This window comes from Myxocyprinus asiaticus, chromosome 9, assembly GCF_019703515.2.
Source record: "Myxocyprinus asiaticus isolate MX2 ecotype Aquarium Trade chromosome 9, UBuf_Myxa_2, whole genome shotgun sequence".
Lineage (NCBI taxonomy): Eukaryota > Metazoa > Chordata > Actinopteri > Cypriniformes > Catostomidae > Myxocyprinus > Myxocyprinus asiaticus.
In genome coordinates this window covers 37,306,784-37,329,532 of record NC_059352.1, presented here as the reverse complement: position 1 = coordinate 37,329,532, position 22,749 = coordinate 37,306,784, and the positions used below count along the sequence as shown (strand labels likewise).

Below are 22,749 nucleotides of genomic sequence, written 5' to 3'. Positions count from 1 at the left end.
CTATGTACCTCACAGCAACAGTGGAAAGAGAAAGAAATAAACAAAAACATTTTGTTACTTGATATGCTGTGAGAGCATTTAAGTGAAGGTGACTAAGCGATTGATCAAATGATGATTTGAACATAAGGTAATCTCGCATGCCAGATTTTGTAGTGGTCCACTGGTTAACTGTAGCTTATTCTGGCCAAGAACCAACCAGTTAGACAGAAAGAAACTGTATGATTGACATGTAAAATATGCAACCAGTTTGTTACTCGTTACTATTTGGGGTAGGTACATCTGAAATCAATCATATGGCAATAATAGACCAGCATGAAGAAAACCTAACTTTGAATTACTGGTCATGTAACATGGACTCAGGAGAACCAGAAGTTATATTCATTTGCAGCTTTACTTGTAAAGTCACAGAGAATATACAACAGGCAGAGGTCAGTATTCAAAATATACAGCAACGTAGGCAAATCCAATAAACATGGTCAAAAAACAGGCAGAGGGTCGAGACAGGCAGAAAACAATCTCAAAGAGTATATCCAGGAACAGATCAAAGTCAAAAGGCAGGCAGCAGTGAATCAGAATGACAATAACAGGCAGAAGTTCAAACACAGGCAGACTAATATGGAAAAATGTTCAGAAATGTTAGCCGGGGCAAAAACAAGACTTTGCACTGAACCCAGTGTTTGCAGTGCTTAAATAGTCCATGAAATAAGGTACAGGTGTGTAGTAAACAGTCCTGCTGAGGATGATGGGAATCGTAGTTCGTGAGAAACAGTTAATACTCAGGTGACGGCGCTCTCTGGTGGTTATCGAGGGGAGTTTTCCTAATAGAGCCCCCCCCGCAACGTGAGAAAGCACACGACGCCGGGGTCTTCCACGGGGTCTGGGGGTAGGTCTTTGCGGATGAGTCCTGTGGAATTCTGTTATGAGGTTGGGGTCAAGAATGTCCTCAGCATTGACCCAGGAATGCTCCTCCTGACCATATCGCTCCCAGTCTACCAGATATTGAATTCCGTGACCCTGCCATCTGAAGCCGTCCACGATTATGGGGGGGGGTTACAGTATTGTCCTCCCTCGGACCAACAGCAGGTTTGAGCAGCGAGACATGAAATGTGGGAGAAATATGATAGTTAGCGAGCAGTTGAAGATGGAATGATACAGGAGTGATTTGTCTTATGATTTTGAAGGGACCCACATACCTGGGACTGAGCTTTCTGCAGGGCAGATGAAGGCGTAGGTCGCAAGTGGAGAGCCAGACCCATTGTCCTGGTGTATATTGGGGACTCGGACAACGATGCCGATCAGCCTGCTCTTTCTGTCTCCTCACGGCTTGCTGTAGATGGACATGTGCCTGGTTCCACACTTCCTCGCTCCGCCAGAGCCAGTCGTTGATGGCCGATAGTTCTGTGGACTCTCCTGACCAGGGGAACAAGGGTGGTTGAAATCCCAGCACACACTGGAATGGAGTCATGCCCATGGGTGGTTTTTGTAGTGAGTTTTGGGCGTATTCTGCCCACAGCAGGTACCGGCTCCAGTCGTTTTTGTTTTGATGGCAATACATCCTGAGAAAATGAGTGATCTCTTGATTCAGACATTCGGTCTGCCCGTTGGATTGAGGGTGGTACCCAGAGGTGAGGCTGATGTTGACATTTAATTGATGGAAGAAGGCCGTCCAGAGCCGAGCAGTGAATTGTGGACCTCAGTTGGATACGATGTCATCAGGTAACCCATAGAACCGAAATACTTGATGTAATAGATGTTCCGCTGTCTCGAAGGCTGTGGGGAGCTTGGGAACAGGGATTAATCAACATGCCTTGGAGAAACGATCGATTACAGTTAAGATTGTGGTGTTACCATGAGAGATTGGAAGATCGGTGATAAAGTCAATGGCGATGTGAGACCATGGTTGCTGCGCAATGGGAAGTGAAGCAGGCCTGCCGGGAGTAGTCTGGAAGATTTGGTTACTGCACAAGTGGGGCATTGGTTGACATAAGAAATGGTGTCTGCCTGCATGGTTCTCCACCAAAATTGGTTCCGGAGCAGATGGAATGTAGTCGTGATGCCTGGGTGCCCGGAGCTGGTGGCGGTATGGACACTCTGTAAAACCTTCTCCCGTAATGACTGTGGCACATAGGTTTTGCCCTCCGGGCAATCGTGAGGAACCGGATCTTGAGACTGGGACTGGTTAATCTCTGTCATGATGTCCCATTGGACTGGTGCAACTATTAGAGATGTGGGGATTATGGGTTCTGATGTCTGGTTCTGACTCTGAGCTTCAAATTGACGCGAGAGGGCATCAGCTTTAACATTCTTAATGCCAGGGTGATATGTGATTTTGAAGTCAAAACATGTAAAACATAGTGCCCACCTGGCCTGCCGTGGATTCAAGATTCCGATGATCTGTCAGCACGAGAAATGGATCCTTTGCTCCCTCGCCATTCCTCCAGGGCTGCTTTCATGGCGAGTAATTCTCGATTCCCCACATCGTAGTTTTGTTCTGCCGTGGAGAGTTTTCGGGAATAGAAAGCACAGGTGTAGAGTTTCGGAGGTGACCCATGGCGTTGTGAAAGAATGGCTCTGATCCCATTGTTCAAGGCGTCCACCTCAACTACGAATGGACAGTCTGGATTAGGATGATGCAGAATGGGAGCGGAGGTAAAGTGGGATTTGAGATCCTTGAAGGCTTGTAATACTGATGCAGACCAACATAGTTTGGTGCCCCTTCTCTCTGCATGGACGTAAGGGGTGCAGCAATCATGCTAAAATTTCTAATGAACTGTCAGTAGAAGTTAGCGAACCCCAGAAATCATTGTAGTTCCTTCAGAGATGATGGTTGGGGCCAGTTTAAGACTGCCAGTACCTTGTTGTCATCCATGGCAACCCCCTCAGAGCTAATGATGTAGCCCAGGAACGATACAGATGTTTGGTGAAACTCACATTTCTCGGCCTTGGCGTAGAGCTGGTGTGAGATTAGACGCTGGAGAATGGCTCTGACATGTCCGATGTGTTCCTCCAGGGTATTAGAATAAATTAGAATGTCATCGATATATGCAATCACCCATCGGTTTAACATATCTCTGAAGACATCGCTGATGAAGGACTGGAACACTGAAGGACTGTTAGCAAGGCCGAAGGGCATAACCAGGTATTCATAGTGTCCACTGCTGGTGGAGAATGCTGTCTTCCACTCGTCCCCCTCTTTGATGCGAATGAGGTTGTAAGTGCTACACAGATCCAGTTTGGCGAAATACTTGGCGGTTCGTATTTGTTCCAGTGCTGCCGGGACTAATGGTATAGGGTAACAAAATTACACAGTGATATCATTGAGAGCACGATAATCTATGCAAGGTCGGAGACCACCGTCCTTCTTACCCACGAAGAAGAATCGTGGATGGTCATATGGCCAGCTCTTCCTTGATGTAATTTTTCCTAGCCTGGGCTTCAGGCTCAGATAAAGGAAAAATCCTGCCTCGTGGTGGTGTCGTGCCCAGTAATAGCTCAATAGCACAGTTGCTGGAACGATGAGGGGGAAGTTGTGATGCTTGGGTCTTACTGAAGGCCTCCACCAGATCTGTGTATTCCTTTGGTAATTTGGGTATCTCAGTGATCTTCTCTGTGGCTGATGCAGCTCCAACAGATAAAGGAACTACTGACCTCAGGCAGTTGGAAAAGCATGTGGAGCCCCATTGTGATAATGGAGTGGTGTGGTTTAGTGGACTAATGCACTGAACTGGTAAGTGGAAGGTTGTTGGTTCAATCCCCACAGCCACCACCATTGTGTCCTTGAGCAAGGCACTTAACTCCAGGTTGCTCCAGGGGAATTGTCCCTGTAATCAGGGCACTGTAAGTCGCTTTGGATAAAAGTGTCTGCCAAATGCATAAATGTAAATGTAAATATCTGTCTCTCAGTCCAAGAGATTTGTGGGTTATGTTGCTGAAGCCAGGGTAGTCCGAATGACAGGATGGTGTGGTGAGCGAATGACATAGAGATGTGTGATTTCAGTGTGTATTATGCCCACTTGAAGGGTGATGTCTTCGGTGGTGAATTGAACATGGCCGGTCCCCAGAGGACGTCCATCTAGCGCTGCCACTGCCAAGGGAGATTCACAGGGAATTAGTGGTAATTCTCTGACTAACTCCTCATCAATAAAGTTGCCAGCCACACCTGAGTCAAGCATGGTGTGAGTGGGAAATTATTTGTTTGTTATCGGAACATCAATGCATGAGGTTACATGGAGAGGTAGAGAGACATTACTCACCGCCGATTGAGATGATGGTGCTGGTCGTATGGGACAGGCTGCTCTTAAATGTCCAGGTTGACCGCAATATAAGCATAGGTGTTGTCTGACGCGGTGTTCTCTCTCCTCCGAAGTCAAATGAGCATGCCCTATTTGCATAGGCACCGATTCCTCAGGGGTGCATGCCGGCTGATAATTCTGCAGGGGAGGTTTAACTGGTCTCCGCGAGCAAATGAGATTGTCAATATGGATGGCAAGATCAATGAATTGGTCCAAGGTCCTCCCTTCATCACGACATGCCAACTCCGATTGCAATTCGATGTTTAATCCTCTTCGAAACAGCACCTTGAGCGTGTCATCAACCCATACAGTATGTGCAGCAAGAGTGAAGAAGGACAGGGCATATTCGGCGGCTGTGTTTCTTCCTTGTTGGAGAGAGAGTTACTGATCTCCCGCACTTCTTCCTCCCTCGGGATGTTCAAACACCTCGCGAAAGCATTGTTTGAAGCTGGTGAATGAGGTGAATCTCAAACCTTTGTTAGACCACACGGCAGTAGCCCAATCCAATGCCCTCCCGGTGAGCAGTGAACATACAAAGCAAATGCGACTCTCCTCAGTGGGATAAAGTGTAGGCTATTGGCCAACAAACATCGAGCACTGCATGAAAATCCCTTACATTTAGAAGGTGTACCGTCAAACTTATCTGGGAAGGCGAGTCATGGATTGGCGATGTTGGAATTAGGTGTTGTTGGATTCTCCGCGGGAATTGGTTGAGGTGTTGGTGGAGATGGGTTTTCCGTGGGCAGACGAAGGTTCTGCAGCATCTTCACCATCTCCTCTGTTAACGAGTTAAGCCATTGTAATTGTTGCTGATGAACTGCCAATACACCAGCCTGAGCAGAGAGCTCGTTGGAGAGCTGAAAAATAGCTGCTGGATCAGTAGGTGGCGAAGTCTTCTGTAACATAGACTCAGGAGAACCAGAAGTTAGATCCATTTGCAGCTTTACTTGTAAAGTCACAGAAAATACACAACAGGCAGAGGTCAGTATTCAAAATATACAGCAATGTAGGCAAATCCAATAAACGTGGTCAAAAAACAGGCAGAGGGTCGAGGCAGGCAGAAAACAATCTCAAAGAGTATATCCAGGAACAGATCAAAGTCAAAAGGCAGGCAGCAGTGAATCAGAATGACAGTAACAGGCAGAAGTTCAAACACAGGCAGACTAATATGGAAAAACAATCAGAAATGTTAGCCAGGGCAAAAACAAGACTTCGCACTGAACCCAGTGTTTACAGTGCTTAAATAGTCCATAAAATAAGGTACAGGTGAGTAGTAATCAGTCCCGCTGAGGATGATGGCTGTCGTAGTTCATGAGAAACAGTTAATACTCAGGTGACGGCGCTTTCTGGTGGTTATCGAGGGGAGTGTTCACAGCAAACAGAACAGCAGAATGTGCGTATACTTAGTATTCAGAATTTCAGTTCATCCAACAAATAATAAGCACTGATTATTATACAGACATAATTCAGATAACTAAGCAGAATGTACAGTTCTGTTTGTGAATAACTAGTTTACTTGATACTTAGTGCCTCAAACAAAATTCTGAATATCTTTCTAAGATCTAATGCAAACTTTGTCAAATCCAGCAAGTAGTTCATCCTTATTAGCACTTATTGTTGCAGCTCGGTAGCTTGTAAACATGACTTTGTTTCCAGGCAGACTAATAAAAATAAAAACAGCACCCTGACTCCAGGAAGTTCAGATTGCAATCAGATTGGAACTGGTGATCCAGCCAGCTCTTGATTTCAGTCATTTTTGTATGTAACATGCAGGAGGCTGAGGCTGAGACTAAACAATAGTTTAAGTAACCTTTTTTCAGATTTGAGGATTTTCATAGTCTATGATCATACCGGTGGTGCTCCCTGATTAATGTTTTCCTGAGATGATGCACGACTGCGGCGTCGTGGGGGTAGCTGGTAGAGGGGGAAACGGAACATATCCTCATCCTCTGAAGAGTCCAGGTAGATCTGGCATGGAGCCAAAGAGGAGTTGATTTTAGAGAGAGAACGAGCACGTACCACTCTGTTTTCAGAGTACAGGCCATCATCTAAAACAAAGGCAAAGGGGTCAAATCAGTTTCTGAGTGTAATATCATAAAAAGTATGATTGGTTCAGTGTCTTTAACCTAACTGCATGCAACTTAAGCCCAGTGCAAACTATAAAAAAAAATTCTATCCTTTACGATCGTTTCTTATCTTAGGAAAAGATCTTGTAAAAAGCCAAGGGCAAACTGTGCCACATCAACCGTCACTTTTATCAAACAGTATGATACGATCTTAGCTAACACTTTGGACATGATTGACAGCGATGGCTCATTCATCGCAAAGGCAATGAACTGGCCATCGGTAAGCATGATAAAAAGCTACCGATTTGTCCTATGATTAAACTTGCCTCAGACAGCAAAATTGTTTCCAAAATCATACAGTGCACAAAGGGCTTTATTGCAATTACTCACTCAATTTCAGTAGTGATTGGTCCGCCACCCTCTGTAGCCTACTTATTTGGTATGTGTTTAGGTAAATGAAGTAATTTCCCACTTCCCCAATGGTTATGTGGCAGGCAGACATGTAGAGGAAGTTGGCGTTTGTTGTGTAAATGATAAAGTTTGCTTTTTTCCTTTACTGTATGTTTGGGATCATTTTAATCCTCTGTTATCACCTCTCTTCAGTAATTTGTATTATGTATGTATCTATGTATAGCCTATATGTATAGTGAAGTATGACTTTGTATTAGTTCTGCCAATCGATTCGATTTTTAATTGTAGTAATTATTGACAAGCCGATTAATTAATCAAATAAAATGCAATTAATCACATATAATCAATATTTGCTGAGATATTTGTCAGTCTATGTACGTATGCATCAAATGGATGCTTTTGGAGCGTCTGACTGGTTTTCAGCATCATAAACATTGCATCTTTTAAGACACTGTCAAGTTAAATTAGTTTGATAATCACGTCTCAAGATCCCTGCATTCTGTTGTGCTTTGTTCATCTGTCAATAGCACATCTTGTGTGAACAGCTCTAATTCTGTGGATGCACTGCTTGTGAGATTTGTTGAGGTGCACGGATTGCCCCCTACTGACGCGGCTCATAAAACTTAAACCTTGAATAGCTCAGATGGAAGGTAAATACATGTTTTTATTTTGAAATGTATGTATGAGTCAGGAGGCATGATTAATTGAATTAATTATTTTAACGTGTTGTTTTTATATAATTAATAGCCTTAGTTCCCTATCTGTTACTCACTCGACATTGTGTCGATATAGTGACACTAGGGGTCACTCTTGGGAGCCCGAGACACCTCTGGTCTTTGATAAAAGGCCAATGAAAATTGGCGAGTGGTATTTGCACGCCACTCCCCCGGACATACGGGTATAAAAGGAGCTGGTATGCAACCACTCATTCAGATTTTCTCTTCGGACAGAATGGTCATGCTCATTGAGCTGAATTCTACTGTTCATTCACCTCTGCTGGATCTGATGGCGCATTCCAGCGGCTTCTCCCTCCTCTGCACTGGTGCACTGCAGAGAACGCCCCTGGGTGCTTCGGCAGAAAACAAAGAGAGTATATTTTCTGAAAGAGCTTTTTTCCTCTAAAAGAGTATATTTCTCTAAAAGAGCGGCACACACGGAACGTCTTTTTAAAGACACGTCTTTTTAAAGATGCCTTTCCAATTGTGTGTTATTCCTGGTTGCGGTCGTTATCTCTCAACTTCGGATGGTCATGATCGCTGTCTTTCGTGTCTGGGCGCGACACACACGGAGGTAGCGTTTGTGGATGGTTCATGTTCTCATTGCGTGAACATGACCATGGCAACGTTGCGGTCGCGGCTTGCTTTCGTAAGAAAGCAAGCCACCCCAGCGGCTCCCCGCCTCAGTCCTTCTACCTACGGGTATGAGGTCAGCGCGGCTAGCACTGGGGGCGATTTGGGGACCCCAATTTGATTGCCTCCACCGGGTATCCCCCTGCGGACCTCCCATTCCCCAGCACCCTCGTCTGCCCCAGTCGGGCTTCCGGATGAGTTCGCCGGCTCATCTCACGGCGAGTCTGGCTTCTTGTTCGGAGCCCGCGAACATGATGAGTTCTCGAGTGCAGCATCGGAGACCGGGCTTGTCCAGTCGGAAGCAGAAGCCTCAGCTGGGCTCCCCCCCCTCGGGGACGATTGCCCAGTCACAGGCTGATGCAGAGATGACGGACATGCTTTCCCGGGCGGCCGCGAGCATCGGGTTAGAGTGGAACCCTCCGCTCTCCCCTGAACCCTTGCAGCTTGATGATTGGTTCCTGGGCTCGCGGCGCTGCTCAAAGCAGCCACGCCCCGCTCCAGTGCCTTTCTTCCCGGAAGTGCACGAGGAGCTGAAGAAATCGTGGGAGGCACCTTTTACTGCCTGGCCCCAATTCCGCAGTTCCCCCGCTCTCACTACCCTCAATGGCGGGCCGGCCAAGGGCTATACGGCAATTCCCCCGGTGGATAAGGCGCTCGCGGTGCACCTATGCTCACAGAACACCCTAAGCTCCCGTCCAAGCCCTGTAGGCTCACGTTGTCCCTGACGGCTAAAGCCTACAGCACTGCTGGACAAGCCGCCTCTGCCCTGCACGCCATGGCTCTCCTGCAGGTCCACCAAGCCAAGGCATTGAAAGAACTGCACGAGGGTAGTTCCGTCCCAGATTTGATGCAGGAACTGCACTCGGCGACCGACCTCGCTCTCCGAGCGACAAAGGTCACGGTTAGTGGTCCAGGAGCGCCACCTTTGGCTCAACCTGGTCGAGATGGGTGAGGCCGACAAGACACGGTTTCTTGCTGCCCCCATTTCCCAGGCTGGCCTATTCGGCGACACCGTCGAGGACTTTGCCCAGTAGTTCTCGGTGGTGAAGCAGCAGACGGAGGCTATCCGGCTCAAGATCCCGCACCCCATCTGCTCATCACCAAGGGCGTCCCCCTGGGGTGACTGCACAGGTCGGCCCGGCAGACACCACCTGTCTCACAGTCGGCACCTAAGAACCCACGGAGGTCATCAAAGCGTCCCTGAGAAGGGCGACCCAAGGACGAAGGAACCCACTCACCTGGAGCTGGTAAGAAGACCACTCCATCCCCCGGTGGAGGGCCGGGTGGAAAATCTTTTGTTGCCTTTTTGTTTGATTTCGCCGCATGCCCAAGTGGCTGCGGTACCCAACAGTTCAGCAAAATAGCGGCTTCCTTCCTCCCTGGGTCACATACCCGGTGTGCATGGTCGTCATCACAACCACCGTCCACGGGTTTTTCCTTGCAGGATTGGCGCTCCAGCGTTGGTCTTTCCGGGTGGTTCTCCATGGGTTACGAGGACAGGCCTCTTCATCCCCTGTCCCAGGCTGTTCCGGGGATGGTCACAAGGAGCCAGGTAAGTGCTTTGATGTCCCCAGACTCAGCACGGCCACGAAGTGGTGTGGCACCTCGAGATCCGCCCGGCCGCGAGGCCCCACTTGCCGGTATGTCCGACAACGTTGTCCCCTTGGTCCCCCTTGTGCGGAACTTGGATGCGTGGCTTGCGCTTTCCAATCCATCACGATGGCTGATCCGGACTGTCCGACTCGGCTACGCGATTCAGTTCGCCAGGTGCCCGCCCAGGTTCAGCAGTATTCACTTCACCTTGGTCAAGCACGGAAACGCTGCTACCTTGCACGCGGAGATCGCTACCCTCCTACGGAAGGGCGCGATAGAACCTGTCCCTCCAGCCGAGATGAAGAAGGGGTTTTACAGCCCCTACTTCATCGTACCAAAAATGGCGGTGGGTTGCAGCCAATCTTGGACCTGCGAGTAATGAACCAGGCCTTACACAGACTCCCGTTCAAGATGCTGATGCAAAAATGCATTCTGGTGAGCGTCCGGCATCAAGATTGGTTCGTGGCGGTAGACCTGAAGGACACGTACTTCCACGTCTCGATCCTTCCTTGACACAGACCCTTCCTGCGGTTTGCATTTGAGGGTCAGGCATATCAGTACAAAGTCCTCCCTTTCGGCCTGTCCCTGTCTCCTCACGTCTTTACGAAGGTCGCAGAGGCTGCCCTTGCCCTGTTAAGGGAGGTGGGCATTTGCATTCTCAACTATCTCGACATCTGGCTAATCCTAGCTCACTCTCGAGACATGTTGTGCGCACACAGGGACTTGGTGCTCTCACACCTCAGCCGACTAGGGTTTCAGGTCAGCTGGGAAAAGAGCAAGCTCCTCCCGGTTCAGAGCATCTCTTTTCTTGGTTTGGAGCTGGACTCAGTCTCTTTGACGGCGCGCCTTACGAACGAGTGCACCCAGTCGGTGCTGGCCTGTTTGAAGGCATTCAGATAGAAAACAGCAGTTCCACTGAAACTTTTTCAGAGGCTCCTGAGGCATATGGCATCCTCGGCGGTAGCCACCCCGCTTGGGTTTATGCATATGAGACCGCTTCAGCACTGGCTTCACTGGCCATGGGATACATCGCGTGGTCATCACGCCGGTCTGTCACCGTCTTTTCAGCCCTTGGACCAACCTCTCATTTCTACGGGCAGGTGTTCCTCTAGAACTGGTCTCCAGGCGCGTCGTGGTCATGACAGACACCTCCAAAATGGGCTGGGGCACTGTTTGCAATGGGCATGCAGCCGCCGGCCTGTGGACAGGCCCGCAACTGCATTAGCACATCAACTGCCTTGAGTTGTTGGCAATTCTGCTCGCCCTGCGGAGGTTTCAGCCGTTGATCCAGGGCAAGCACGTGTTAGTTCGGACAGACAACACGGCAACTGTAGCATATGTCAACCGCCAAGGCGGTCTGCGCTCTTGTTGTATGTCACAACTCGCCCGCCGTCTCCTGCTCTGGAGTCAGCAGCACTTCAAGTCGCTGCGAGCCACTCACATCCCGGGCAACCTCAACACAGCACGTCGGCTGTAGTCATGGCAGGTTACCCTCAGGGGAGTGTGGAGACTCCACCCTCAGGTGGTCCATCTGATTTGGAGTCGATTCGGATGGGCACAGGTGGACCTGTTTGCCTCCCAAGAATCCTCCCACTGCCCGCTCTGGTACGCCCTCACCGAGGCTCCCTCGGCATAGACACGCTGGCACACAGCTGGCCCCCTGGCCTGCGCAAATATGCGTTTCCCCCAGTGAGCCTACTTGCACAGACCCTGTGCAAGGTCAGGGAGGACAAGGAGCAGGTCGTCCTGGTAGCACCCTACTGGCCCACCCAGAAGTGGTTCTCGGACCTCACGCTTCTCGCGACATCCCCCCCCCCCGGCGAATTCCCCTGAGGAAGGACCTTCTTTCTACAAACTTTGTTCCCTGGTTGACTTCCTCCGAGACCTGTGGCATTCGATAAACTGTTGGCAAACTGCGTCTTCCTTGGGCAGAGCTCCTCTGCCCCAGTCTCCATGTCTGTAGTAACTCCTCCCCCGTTGGGTAGGATCTACCTTGAAGACTCTCCACATGGTTGGAAAGACCATGTGACATATTCTTCCACTTAAATATCCCCCGCTCTCTTTGGGCGAGGTGTGGTCTCCACGGTGCCTTCCCCTTGGGAGGGACACCCCCCGACTAGACCTGGTGGCCCAGTCAGAAAATCCCCCTTCTTTTTAGGGAGTGGAAAAAGAGAAGGGGAAAAGAGGCCACGACTGGGTTAAGCCTGTCTCTATCTCTTGAGTAGTCGACTTGTCCCCAAAGGGCCATTCGACACTCATAACTGTGTTGGGGGAGGTTACGTGTCAACATGGTGTGCTGGCTATGAGGCACACAGTAATCTGCCCACCACACACTGCCAGTCCACGTAACACAGTTCAGCTGGTTATGGCGTTTTGTATAGGGATCCCTAGTGTCACTACATCGACACAACATCGAGTGAGTGACAGATAGGGAACGTCATGGTTACTTGTGTAACCTCCGTTCCCTGATGGAGGGAACGAGACGTTGTGTCCCTCCTGCCACAACGCTGAACTACCCGCTGAAATGGCCAGACCTTATATCGGCTCCTCAGCATAAAACCTGAATGAGTGGTTGCATACCAGCTCCTTTTATACCCGTATGTCTGGGGGAGTGGCATGAAAATACCACTCGCCAATTTTCATTGGCCTTTTATCAAAGACCAGAGATGTCCCAAGAGTGACCCCTAGTGTCACTACATCGACACAACATCTCGTTCCCTCCATCAGGGAACGGAGGTTACACAAGTAACCATGAGGTTTGTATGTGTTTTTATTGTATGTATTTTAGTATGAATGATTTATTTGTAAATATTCTGTTTATGATTTGTATCATAAAAACAAACATCCAGACAACACCAATAAAATACTTTATGGGATTTTCTGCTCCATTGTTTTAAAAGACACACCTTTGTGTTAGCACCCAAACCACAATTGAGTCAGCTCACTCCTTGTCACATTTATGTGTTTTGTTCTTGTTTTCATGTCTTTTATTTTCAAGTTTAGTTCCTGTTCAGGTCATGTGGTGTCATGTTATGTGATTTCCTGTTCCCTCATGCGATCTTGTCATGTGTTTCCCATGTTCATGTGTCTTGTTTTCATTGGTTCATTGTTTGATTACTTTGTTATTAGTCTTGTCTTTTCATTGGTTAAAGTTCATTTTGTCTTGTTATCTTGTTTATAGTTTAGTCTTGTGATTGGTTGTCTTGTTTACTTGTTAATCATGTCCTTGTATTTAAGCCCTCATGTTTGCCATTGTCTGGTGTCAGGTATTGTGAATGTAACTTTGTTGTTTTGTTAAAGTCAAGTCAAGTCAAGTCAAGTTTATGTCTAGTCTAGTCTAGTCTAGTCTAGTTTAAGTCAAGTCAGATTTTGTCAAGTCTAGTTTTAGTCATATCAAGTTCATGTTTATTTTTAATTCATGTTTGTAGTCAGGGTTTTGGGATTCCACGTTTGAAAAATAAACTGCACTTGGGTTCATCACTTCATCGTCATCGTCTTCATCATTGTCTTTGCCAGCATGATTACACTCCTATGGCAATAAAATAAGTTTTACACCGTCCACATTTGTTTGTGTAAATGTGTGAGTATGTGTAAGGAAGCAAGTGAGGAAGAGAAAGATAGAAGGATGGCAAGAAAGAAATGGAGACAGAATGTTATAAATAGAATGTGTCTGCTTGACCTGGGCGTGAGAACCGGTCAAGGCTCTTCCTGCGGTTCATGCGATAGTGATAGTGATGGTACATGTCAGAGCTATATTCTAGATCATTCCGCTGAATTCCTCTCTCTTCCTGAATGTACTGGAGATGAGAAACAGAAGTAACTTTAAGGTTGAGCACCCATTTAAAGTGTGGATGTTGATAACTATAGCCTGAGGCCTCTCAATACCTGAACAGACGGTCTGCGAGAGTGGGTGACATACTCGTCCATGTCAAGATCCATTGGGTGGACAGAGAGTAGACGCTTGGTCTTTCGCATCTGTGTGGATGTCGTCATGACAATTTGTACTTCATTTAACCCTCCTATGGTATTCGGTCATTTTTGACCAATATAAATTTTGTAAATTTTTAATAAAAATGGTTCCTTGATCTGAGCAGTACAAAACTCCATAACTTTTCCTCCATTTACCATCTGAACATTAACAAAAAAAAAAGAAATATATATATATATAAAATAATAATAATAAAAATTGGGCTTGATTCGATAAGTTTAAGTGGTCATAAAAAAAGTGACACCTTTGGTATTTGTGGTCAAAATTGACCGACCATTGAAAATGAATAGGAAAGACCAAAAAACTGAGCAATTTTTTTTAATCTGTCAAATACAATCAATAAATCAGCCACAGTGCAGAAGAAAAAAAAAAAAAACAGACAGAAATTACAGGATGAGACTCTAAAACAAATATGCAAAACATACACACCCATTCACATACAAACTCACACACAAAAATGAACTGGTGAGACAATAACACAGAGCCTTTTTTACATTTGTTAAATTAACCAATAAATCAGTCATAATGCTAAAAACACACATTCAGAAATGAAAAGGTAAGACGATAACACACTTGCAATGCAGAACACACACACACAAACACACAGAACAAGGGCATCAATAAGTGGAGCTCTACAGCCATATTTTAGTCATTGATGGCATTACAAGACAACTGTTGTTTTCCAGCTGATGACAGCAATCTGACACACACACATGTTGGTGTGGCTATCCTTATGAGGACTCTCCATAGACATAATGATTTTTATACTGTACGAATTATAGATTCTATCCCCTAACCCTACCCCTAAACCTAACCCTCACAAAAAACGTTCTGCATTTTTACATTTTCAAAAAAACATTGTTTAGTATGTTTTTTAAGCGATTTGAATTATAGGGACACTAGAAATGTCCTCATAAACCACATTTATAGCATACTATCCTTATAATTACCAGTTTATAACCTAAAAAAAGTCCTCGTAAACCACCCAAACCACACACACACACACACACACACATGCAAACATACACACATGTTTGCAAAATAAATTTTTACTACAGAAAGTTTGAAATTGAAAAATGTTTACTCTGATTCTTCTGTTTTATACTCTAATTGAATTTTCAGAACTATTTTCTTTACATTATTATGCATTTACTTTGAGTTATTAAATTTTTATATTTTAAATAAATTATTGGTAGAAAAATGCCTATTCTCTGTCTTCTCTTTGTAATGCCATGGTCAGGTTTGATTGCAAGCATAAGACATTAACTGCAAAAACTGACACTTCAAATCAATTTAAAATGCTAAACTTTGATAAATAATAGTTTGATAATGTCTAAATAAATATCCAAATGCATATCTTGTGATAAAATATAAACTTAGGTTACAAGCTATCAAACTACACAGTAGGCAGCTACAGCCATCTACTGGTTGTTACTGGCATGATATTGTTTTCAAGTCATGTTATTTATATTTTGTTCACCAGATGGCAGCAATCTGCCTCCCAATTTATGTCACATTCTCATATTTTCTTCATGTTTCAACTTATAGAAATGTTGGTTTTGAATTTTGAATGTATTTATAATTTTTTTTCATAAATTTGGTTATTTGTATATGCAAATTAATGGTAAAATTTACACATGTACATATAAACAAGATAAAAAATACCATAAAATCCCAAAAGAGATGCATAATGTAAGTGTTCTTACTTCAAGGAAGAAGAAATGGTATCATTTTCATAATCAGAAAAAAAGGGTTACACATCTGACCCTTACGTCAAAAATGACCGCAAATACCAAAGGGAGGTGACCTTTTTCAATACCATAGGAGGGTTAAAATAATATGAGTAACAAAGAGATTTATAATTTAAAAATTAGATTAGAGATTTAAAATGATAATTTAGTCCAATTCAGTTTAAAGAAAATCTTAACCGCACACTTTAAAATATCCTCAAGGCTTTTAGATAATATATCTAACATATTCCCATGGATTTAAAAAAGTATAGCATTCAAAATACATAACTACTAATACATACTCTAACGTAGTATAATCTACCTGTTTATAGCGTTGAGCTTCTGCTGCATCAATATGCTCATCGTCATGACCATTATGTACATCTAAGAAAAACATATATAAACATATACATATATCATAGTGCACTGTCAAGTGGTTCCATAGTTTTAATACCAATACATGCCAACAATGTCAAGTGGTTCCATAGCTGTAATACGAATACATGTCAACAACACTTGGGCACCTGCCCTCAGCTTTGCTCTGTGACAACACCAGCTATTTTCCCTTTTGTTGCTTCACAACACCATGAATGTGTTTGTGTACTCACTGCAGACGTCAGGCATGCTCTGTGTGTCATCATCCTGGTGCCCTACCGGTACAAAGGACAATAATGTGATGAGCACTAGTCCTGTGCATTATGAGAACACAAGCAGAAAATCTGACCTGTGCTAACTACATTCTCTACAGAATGGATTTAATTCAACCTGTCAGGTAATTTATCAGATTAAATGTTGACGTACATAATACATAATATAATAATGTGATTCAATTAATAATAGAAAAAAATAAATTAACCCTTCTCACATTACTGTAAACAAAGAACATAAACCGTTTTTATTGATGGAAACCAAAGACAGATGTCACACTTCAGTCTGCTTTAACCCTAGGGTACACCCCCTTCTGTGCATTCAATCAAGGTTTCTTATTTTTCTATATAACATGCCCCATTGTGCAAGGCCATAAACAACATCAACAAGCTCTACTGTGCCCCAGGCACAGCATGTGACACAGTTATGGCCTAAGCACTGGAGACACAGCCTCTGAACAGAGTTCTTTGAATTCAACAGATACATAAATGAATATCCTCTCAATAATGCACACACAGACATTTCCTAATGTTTAACAATACAAAATTGGAATGATATCTCTACTGTCTCTTCCTGTCCTTTATCTGAAAGGTAATACTTACAGGCTTTACATATTTACATATGATATGATTATTTATATGATAATTCTTGCTGATGAGAGTGTTCCCTTTAATAACTTAACAGCCAGATCTCATTATTATTCATAGGTATTCGTACGTAACATTTACATGTACATTTTTGTACATTTGGATAGATGCTAAAACATACAATATGTACGCATTGACAGCAACTGAAAAGCAAACATTTTTACGTATTGAAAGCTTTAGAAGTGTAAAAAGATTTACGATTCCTAAATATTGTACGATATTTACAGTTTTACTATTTTATGGATATTTTAAATCCCATAACCCTAACCCTTACCCCTAAAACCTTACCCTAACCATTTCTAAACAAACAAACAAAAATAAAATTTGGGTCTGTTCCTCACATAAAGCTGATGTGAAGATGTGAAGACATGGATTATAGCACAGAAAAAGAATTGATTAACTTTGTGTTTGCTTTTTGGTGCTTTTGTGGTGTAATTTATTTATTAATTAATTTATTTATGTTTTTGGCTGAAACATATTTATAAAAAATACTTTTGTGTCCTATGTCAAACAAAATAAAAATATAATGATTAAGTAATGATTAAATTATTACATATTTTTTTATTCATTTTAACATTTAAAAGTTTAAACTTGGTGAAAGTGATGGAATTCTTCTAAACAAGTTGAATACGGCACCAGAAATCACAGAACAGAATAACACTGTTATAATAATATAATAAATTAGGAAAATGAGTCAATGACGTTAAATACATGTGGTGCCATTGAACATTTAATTAGTCTAATTGATTAAATACAATAAAATGAAACAATTAATTCCATGAATTCACTATTCATGAATTCAATAAGTATATGCAAGCATTTGTACGTTTCTAAAGTTGTTGATATGTAAAATTATTTATATTTTAAACGCTGTCCATACGTTAATATTTTCACAATAAGTTTCAGTGTCTATGCAAATGTAAGCAAATGTATGTGTAGGTACTATTGCCACACTTTACATAAGAGTACATACAAATACTCATGATATTATGTTGAACTGAAATCCCTGTGCAAATATTCAAAGCAAATAATTCCCACAGTAACTAACTGCATTGTAAAATTACTGATATGTGTAAACTCTAATAAGCAATCAATTTTCAATGTAAGATTATGAGCAAATTAAAATATATCTTATTGTATTATGTTGTAACTTATTTGAATAATTACTTATTGCTAAGTACAGTGAGTGCTTTCTATGTGATAACGTTTCTCTTGTGATGATGTGACAGCTTATTTGGACACATTGAAAGTTATCAGGAAGCTTTTAATAGCACCCACCTTCTTCATTTAATCTCTTGTACAGGGACCTCATCACCTTTGCACTGCCAAAACGCTTGAAGCGAGAGCGTATGTTGTCATGGTACCAACCCAAGGTTCCAATTTTCAGAACCCTATATAGACAAATAGGTGTTTTGCAACAGATTTCATATAACTGATTAATTATAAACACATATACTACATGGCCAAAAGAATGTGGATACCCAAACACCCAATCACAATGAAATACTTTTGTTGAGCATGGTTAAAATCATGGGCACATTGGGAGCTTACATGCTTCTGGGAAGGTTTTTCACTAGATGTTGTAACATGTGGGGATTTGCTCCCATTCAGACAAGAGCATCAGTGAGGTCAGGTGCTAGTTTAGGGCAATGGAGTTTGGCTCGCAGTCGGAATTCCAAATCATCCCAAAGGTGTTCAAAGGGGTTCAGGTCTGGGCTTTGTGCAGGCTCAGTAAACCTTTTCTTTATGGACCTTACCAAGTGCACAGGGGCATTATCATTCTGGATTTGAAAAGGGCCCCTTTCTACTAGAAATTCTTGTCTGGGGAGATTGCATGGCTGTAGTATACTTTTGGCCATGTAGTTGTAGTTTACCCAAGGTTATAGGCTGTAAACTCAGAAAACATGTTCCAATTGTTGGCCAAACTTTTCTAACCTTGCCATGCGGCAGGGGTCGCATACCCAGCCACGTTCCTTCTTGTTGTAGCGGCTACAGGTCTTGCAGGTGTAGAGTTTGCAGTCCACGCACTGGCGTTTGCTGTTCACCAGGAACTTAAAGGGTTGCAGGCAGTGGATACAGTGAGAGTCCACCAGGTTTGACTGAGATCCTAATAGGTCCCTCTTTGTTTCTTCCTTCTCTAACTTGGATTTCAGATCCCTTCAGTGTAATACAAACAGACAGAGCCTCTCAGAATGTCTCAACACAATGACATACATGATTATTAAGTGAATTAAAAATAATTTCTAATATAATTTAACATTAATCATTTACTTAATAAAGGACAAGCCCTGATCTTAGTGCAGAACACCAGTCTCACATGAAACCTAATAGAGTTCTGTAATTTCAATAAACATTTGGAATGGAATACTTTAAAACCACAATGAATCACTCATTTTCATTTATATTCCCATTAATACTTAAAAGCAGCACTCAGATACTTACTTTGTGTCTTACCATCTTAAAAATCTAACCATGAAGTCAAGAACTGTGCCATAAAAACAGAACACCTTTTTCAGACATGAACAATTCAGTAACCAAACAGAGACCTCCTTGTAGCAAAGGAACAGAGCTCTGGGGCATCTTGTTTTCCCAGCCAGTGGTATGGTGTGATCAGGCCTTGTGACTATTCCATGATCATCATGATTTCTTTACAACAGTGGCCTTTCTCATAGCCCTGTTCCACTTCTATGTACTATAGATAGAGTATGTATTATAGAGAAATATTAAAGAGATCATACATTGTGAATAATAGGCTCTACAGAACCCAAGACTACATACATATGTAAGTTTACCTATGTATGTCTATTAGAGTCAATGCTGACTGATGAAACATATGTGTCATTGTATTAAAGTTTAAATCCAATGTTAAGTGAAGTCGCAGCAGATTTGTCAATGTGGTAACATAGCGTTTAACAATGTAATTTAAAATCCTCACCCAAGCCGCTCTTCTTCCTTTTTCCTCAGCTCAAAATCTCTCTGAATGACCTCCCATACATGTTTGGCCTCCTCTTCTGTTAGTCTAGACAGGTCCAGCTTCTTGTCCATACTTGCTGCTTAGATTATCTTTTTTATTTCCTTAACAATAACAACAGTAGACAGGACCTATGTGTATGAATTTTAAAGATAAATCTTCTCTTTTGGGTCATTCCTAAAATTCAACTTTAAAACTTTTGTATCTAGACTTTTCGACCCACATAAGTGTGTAACATTATAAATATATTATTACCAAGCCTATTAAAACTGCAATCGATTTAACTTAAACATTAACATCATAAGTACCAAAACTTGTACTGGGGACTTAAAAAGCACCCAATTGTAACAATGACCCTTTTATCATTCCACCTCTCAGATATTATGTTTCCAATACAACATTAGGACAACAAGGCCTGTGCTACAAGGACATGCATCATGTTCATAAAGTGCCACAGTCATTACAACCAAGAGTCCATCCATTAAGTGTGCTCCTTTGTATAACTATATCCCAGTCTGGTGCAAACCCTTTATATAAAGATACATATAAACACTCTCCAAAATAATTCATGATAGATTTTTCTTTGACCTTTAGCAAACACCTCTATCAATAATTCAAATCAAGTTTGTGTATTGCATCATGAAAGAGACATTAACTACTGATTAAAAAAAAAAAAAATACTGCTAACACAACAACTGACCTCAACAACTAGTTGTAAATTATTTACTGGTGTCATTCTAATCCATAGTGCATTAATTTACTGTTGCTCAACATAGATATGCATTATGCAATGATGCAATGATTTCAGTGTTACATGTAATTGAACTGGAAATTACTGAAGTCTGAAACCTGCTAAAACAGACGGTATAAAGTAATGAACAATGATAGCGTGACAGTAAACAAACACTATTCACATTCCTAATCCTAACTAACTCTAACAGCAACAAGAATATTAATGACTTAATATACATGCTGAAATGATTTATGTCTACACATATGAAAATATTAAAAGCAGAGTTTAAACTTACAAAAGTGTTACAGAAGTGGTAATGAAGATTCTGTTTACCTCGCTAGCAGACAAGGAGCTTTTCTTGCCAAGTTTCTCAGAATGAGGCAAATGATGTGAGAATAGTCAGAGGTATGGTATGTCATCTTAATCACATGTCTGTTCTAATGAAAAATGGAGGGGAAAAACACCACCCTTTCCATGCTTGTAATGAATAGTGTGTTTTTTTTTCTTCAGAGATTATAATAATAATAATTATTATATATATATATATATATATATATATATATATATATATATATATATATATATATATATACACACACACACACACACACACACACAAACACAGAGAGAAAGACTGTATATACATACAGTTAGATAAAGATTTAGATAAAGAGAGTTAGATAAAGGGTAATTCTAAATTGGCACTGCATTGAAGATCAAATATTACGGTATTGTTGTATATACAGTATATTAGTTGTTGGTTAAACATTAACATTTTACCTCTTTTCCAATCCTAATTTAATTTCACTCTTTATCTAACTTTGTATCTAAACTCTGATTCTCAAGGTCCTTCGGGAACTGTAGGTATATAATTTGACCTTTTGAGAATTTCCACATTTATACCTCCATAACCTAAGATCTCAAAAGCAATAGTGACTTTTCGTTTAAGATATTCATGTTTAAATTTCAAGCTTCGGATGCTTTCTTATTATTATAATGAGCTGTCTGCTGTGTTTTATTATTACCTGTTTTGCATTTCCATGACTATGCTAGGGACTGATGGTGCAGCTTACAGTAGTCCCCATGAGGCATATGGCAAGGTGACAGAGCAAAAGTTTCTATTTACTGTACGACCATCTACAGGCAATGTCTGCTGGGGCTAAAACTGAACCTAGGATAGTTTTACACATCGCAGCTCACAGTCTTAGATGTGCACTTTGTAATGCAAGTCATACCTTCCTGTGTTCAAAATGATACTCATTGCAGTTTCTATTCTGACTTTCAGTAATTTAACAAGACTGGTCCACAAATGTCTTTGCCTTAGTGGTCAACACAAAAGAACCTCTCTCTGGCTGTGGTTCAGGCAAAAGATTTGTCCTAATTCCTGTTGCAGGAGTGGAGGTTGAATGAGAGGGTGCCCTTTAGGGATAGACTAAGGGCAGGCTGATTCATTACTCTAAAATTAGCTGCAACATACTGTTCTGGCCCTGGATGCTGGCTAGGGGAAGTCCTTCTCTTATTTAGGAAAGTATTGCTGTGCTTTCAGTGACTTTTCGTTAATATGTCAGACACAGATGTATCTTTGCACACACACTGGTTGAATGTTTCACTGCTGAGCTGCAAAGAGGGAACTAGAATTATCTGAAGAGTTTCCTGAAGTGTAAATGTTAAATAGAGAAGGGGTACAATTCACATGTCCCTCAACAGAAGTGGTATATCTATATGGCTGTTCCAGTGTGGGACGAGTTTGAGCCATAAATAAAAGCACAATAACGTGGACTGTCAAAATTAATCTCTGAAATCCATTAAAAATGCAGACATAAAGAGCATAATGATGATAAAGCCTGTATAGCTCATAAGCAGCTATATGAATATTTTTTGTGGTTAACTGTGGCGCTCTATATTACATAATTTTGCTCTTAAGTGTATCGGTTTTATGGTTGATTGGCAATGTTAAACTTGACAAAATGTATCCTTTGTTTTGTGGCAAATCTTAAAAAAACAAACACATTTAAAGTAATTTGTTTACTTTCTGGATTAAAAAGAAAGTCTTAAGCACTAAAACTAAAGCACATGTACACATGCTGAATCCCGTGCCAGCATGGCCTCCAACGTGCAAAAACATGAAAGCTGAGCTTCAAACTAAACAGATATATATACACATGACAGGTATGCACAATGCTATTCATGGCAATTCAGGCCTACATAGCTGGAGAACTTCAAATCAACAGGTCAGCCATGCAAACAGCTGTTATATTCTGTTGTTTTAAACCATCTTCTTTTAAACAGACTCAGCAGTTCCATTTTCATTTAAGCTATTT

The 22,749-nt window shown here is 42.3% G+C and overlaps 2 protein-coding genes across 4 annotated transcripts in view; both read right to left on the bottom strand.

The window, feature by feature from the left end:
* The window catches only part of LOC127446610 (melanophilin-like), a 28,660-nt gene extending 7,861 nt beyond the window's left edge, over positions 1-20,799 (bottom strand). For 2 of the 3 annotated variants that reach the window (XR_007898228.1, XM_051707663.1), the window contains exons 1-9: positions 20,762-20,799; positions 19,660-19,799; positions 18,660-18,881; positions 18,003-18,115; positions 16,038-16,079; positions 15,752-15,813; positions 13,597-13,686; positions 13,391-13,508; positions 6,144-6,340 (exon numbers count right to left, since the gene is read on the bottom strand). Coding sequence is in view for 2 of the 3 variants with exons in the window: in XM_051707663.1 (XP_051563623.1) it covers positions 6,144-6,340; positions 13,391-13,508; positions 13,597-13,686; positions 15,752-15,813; positions 16,038-16,079; positions 18,003-18,115; positions 18,660-18,881; positions 19,660-19,769 (954 nt within the window). In the remaining variant the exon portion in view is untranslated. Of the gene's footprint in view, positions 1-6,143; positions 6,341-13,390; positions 13,509-13,596; positions 13,687-15,751; positions 15,814-16,037; positions 16,080-18,002; positions 18,116-18,659; positions 18,882-19,659; positions 19,800-20,723 lie in introns of all 3 variants that reach the window. The other variant, XM_051707664.1, reaches the window with a different exon arrangement.
* On the bottom strand, positions 8-6,120 carry LOC127446611 (uncharacterized). The gene is made up of 2 exons (XM_051707665.1): positions 1,194-6,120; positions 8-1,021 (listed from the first exon to the last, which is right to left on the bottom strand). The coding sequence occupies exons 1-2, from the start codon at positions 1,553-1,555 to the stop codon at positions 637-639; spliced, it is 747 nt and encodes a 248-aa protein (XP_051563625.1). The 5' UTR covers positions 1,556-6,120; the 3' UTR covers positions 8-636.
* Positions 20,800-22,749: the final 1,950 nt, after the last annotated feature.

Excerpts from the sequence above, each read along its gene's own strand:
- LOC127446611 (XM_051707665.1), bottom strand. The coding sequence starts at position 1,555 with ATGTATTGCCATCAAAACAAAAACGACTGGAGCCGGTACCTGCTGTGG. Across the intron at positions 1,022-1,193 it reads TGCAGAAAGCTCAGTCCCAG|ATGGCAGGGTCACGGAATTC; the intron begins GTATGTGGGTCC and ends GGACGGCTTCAG.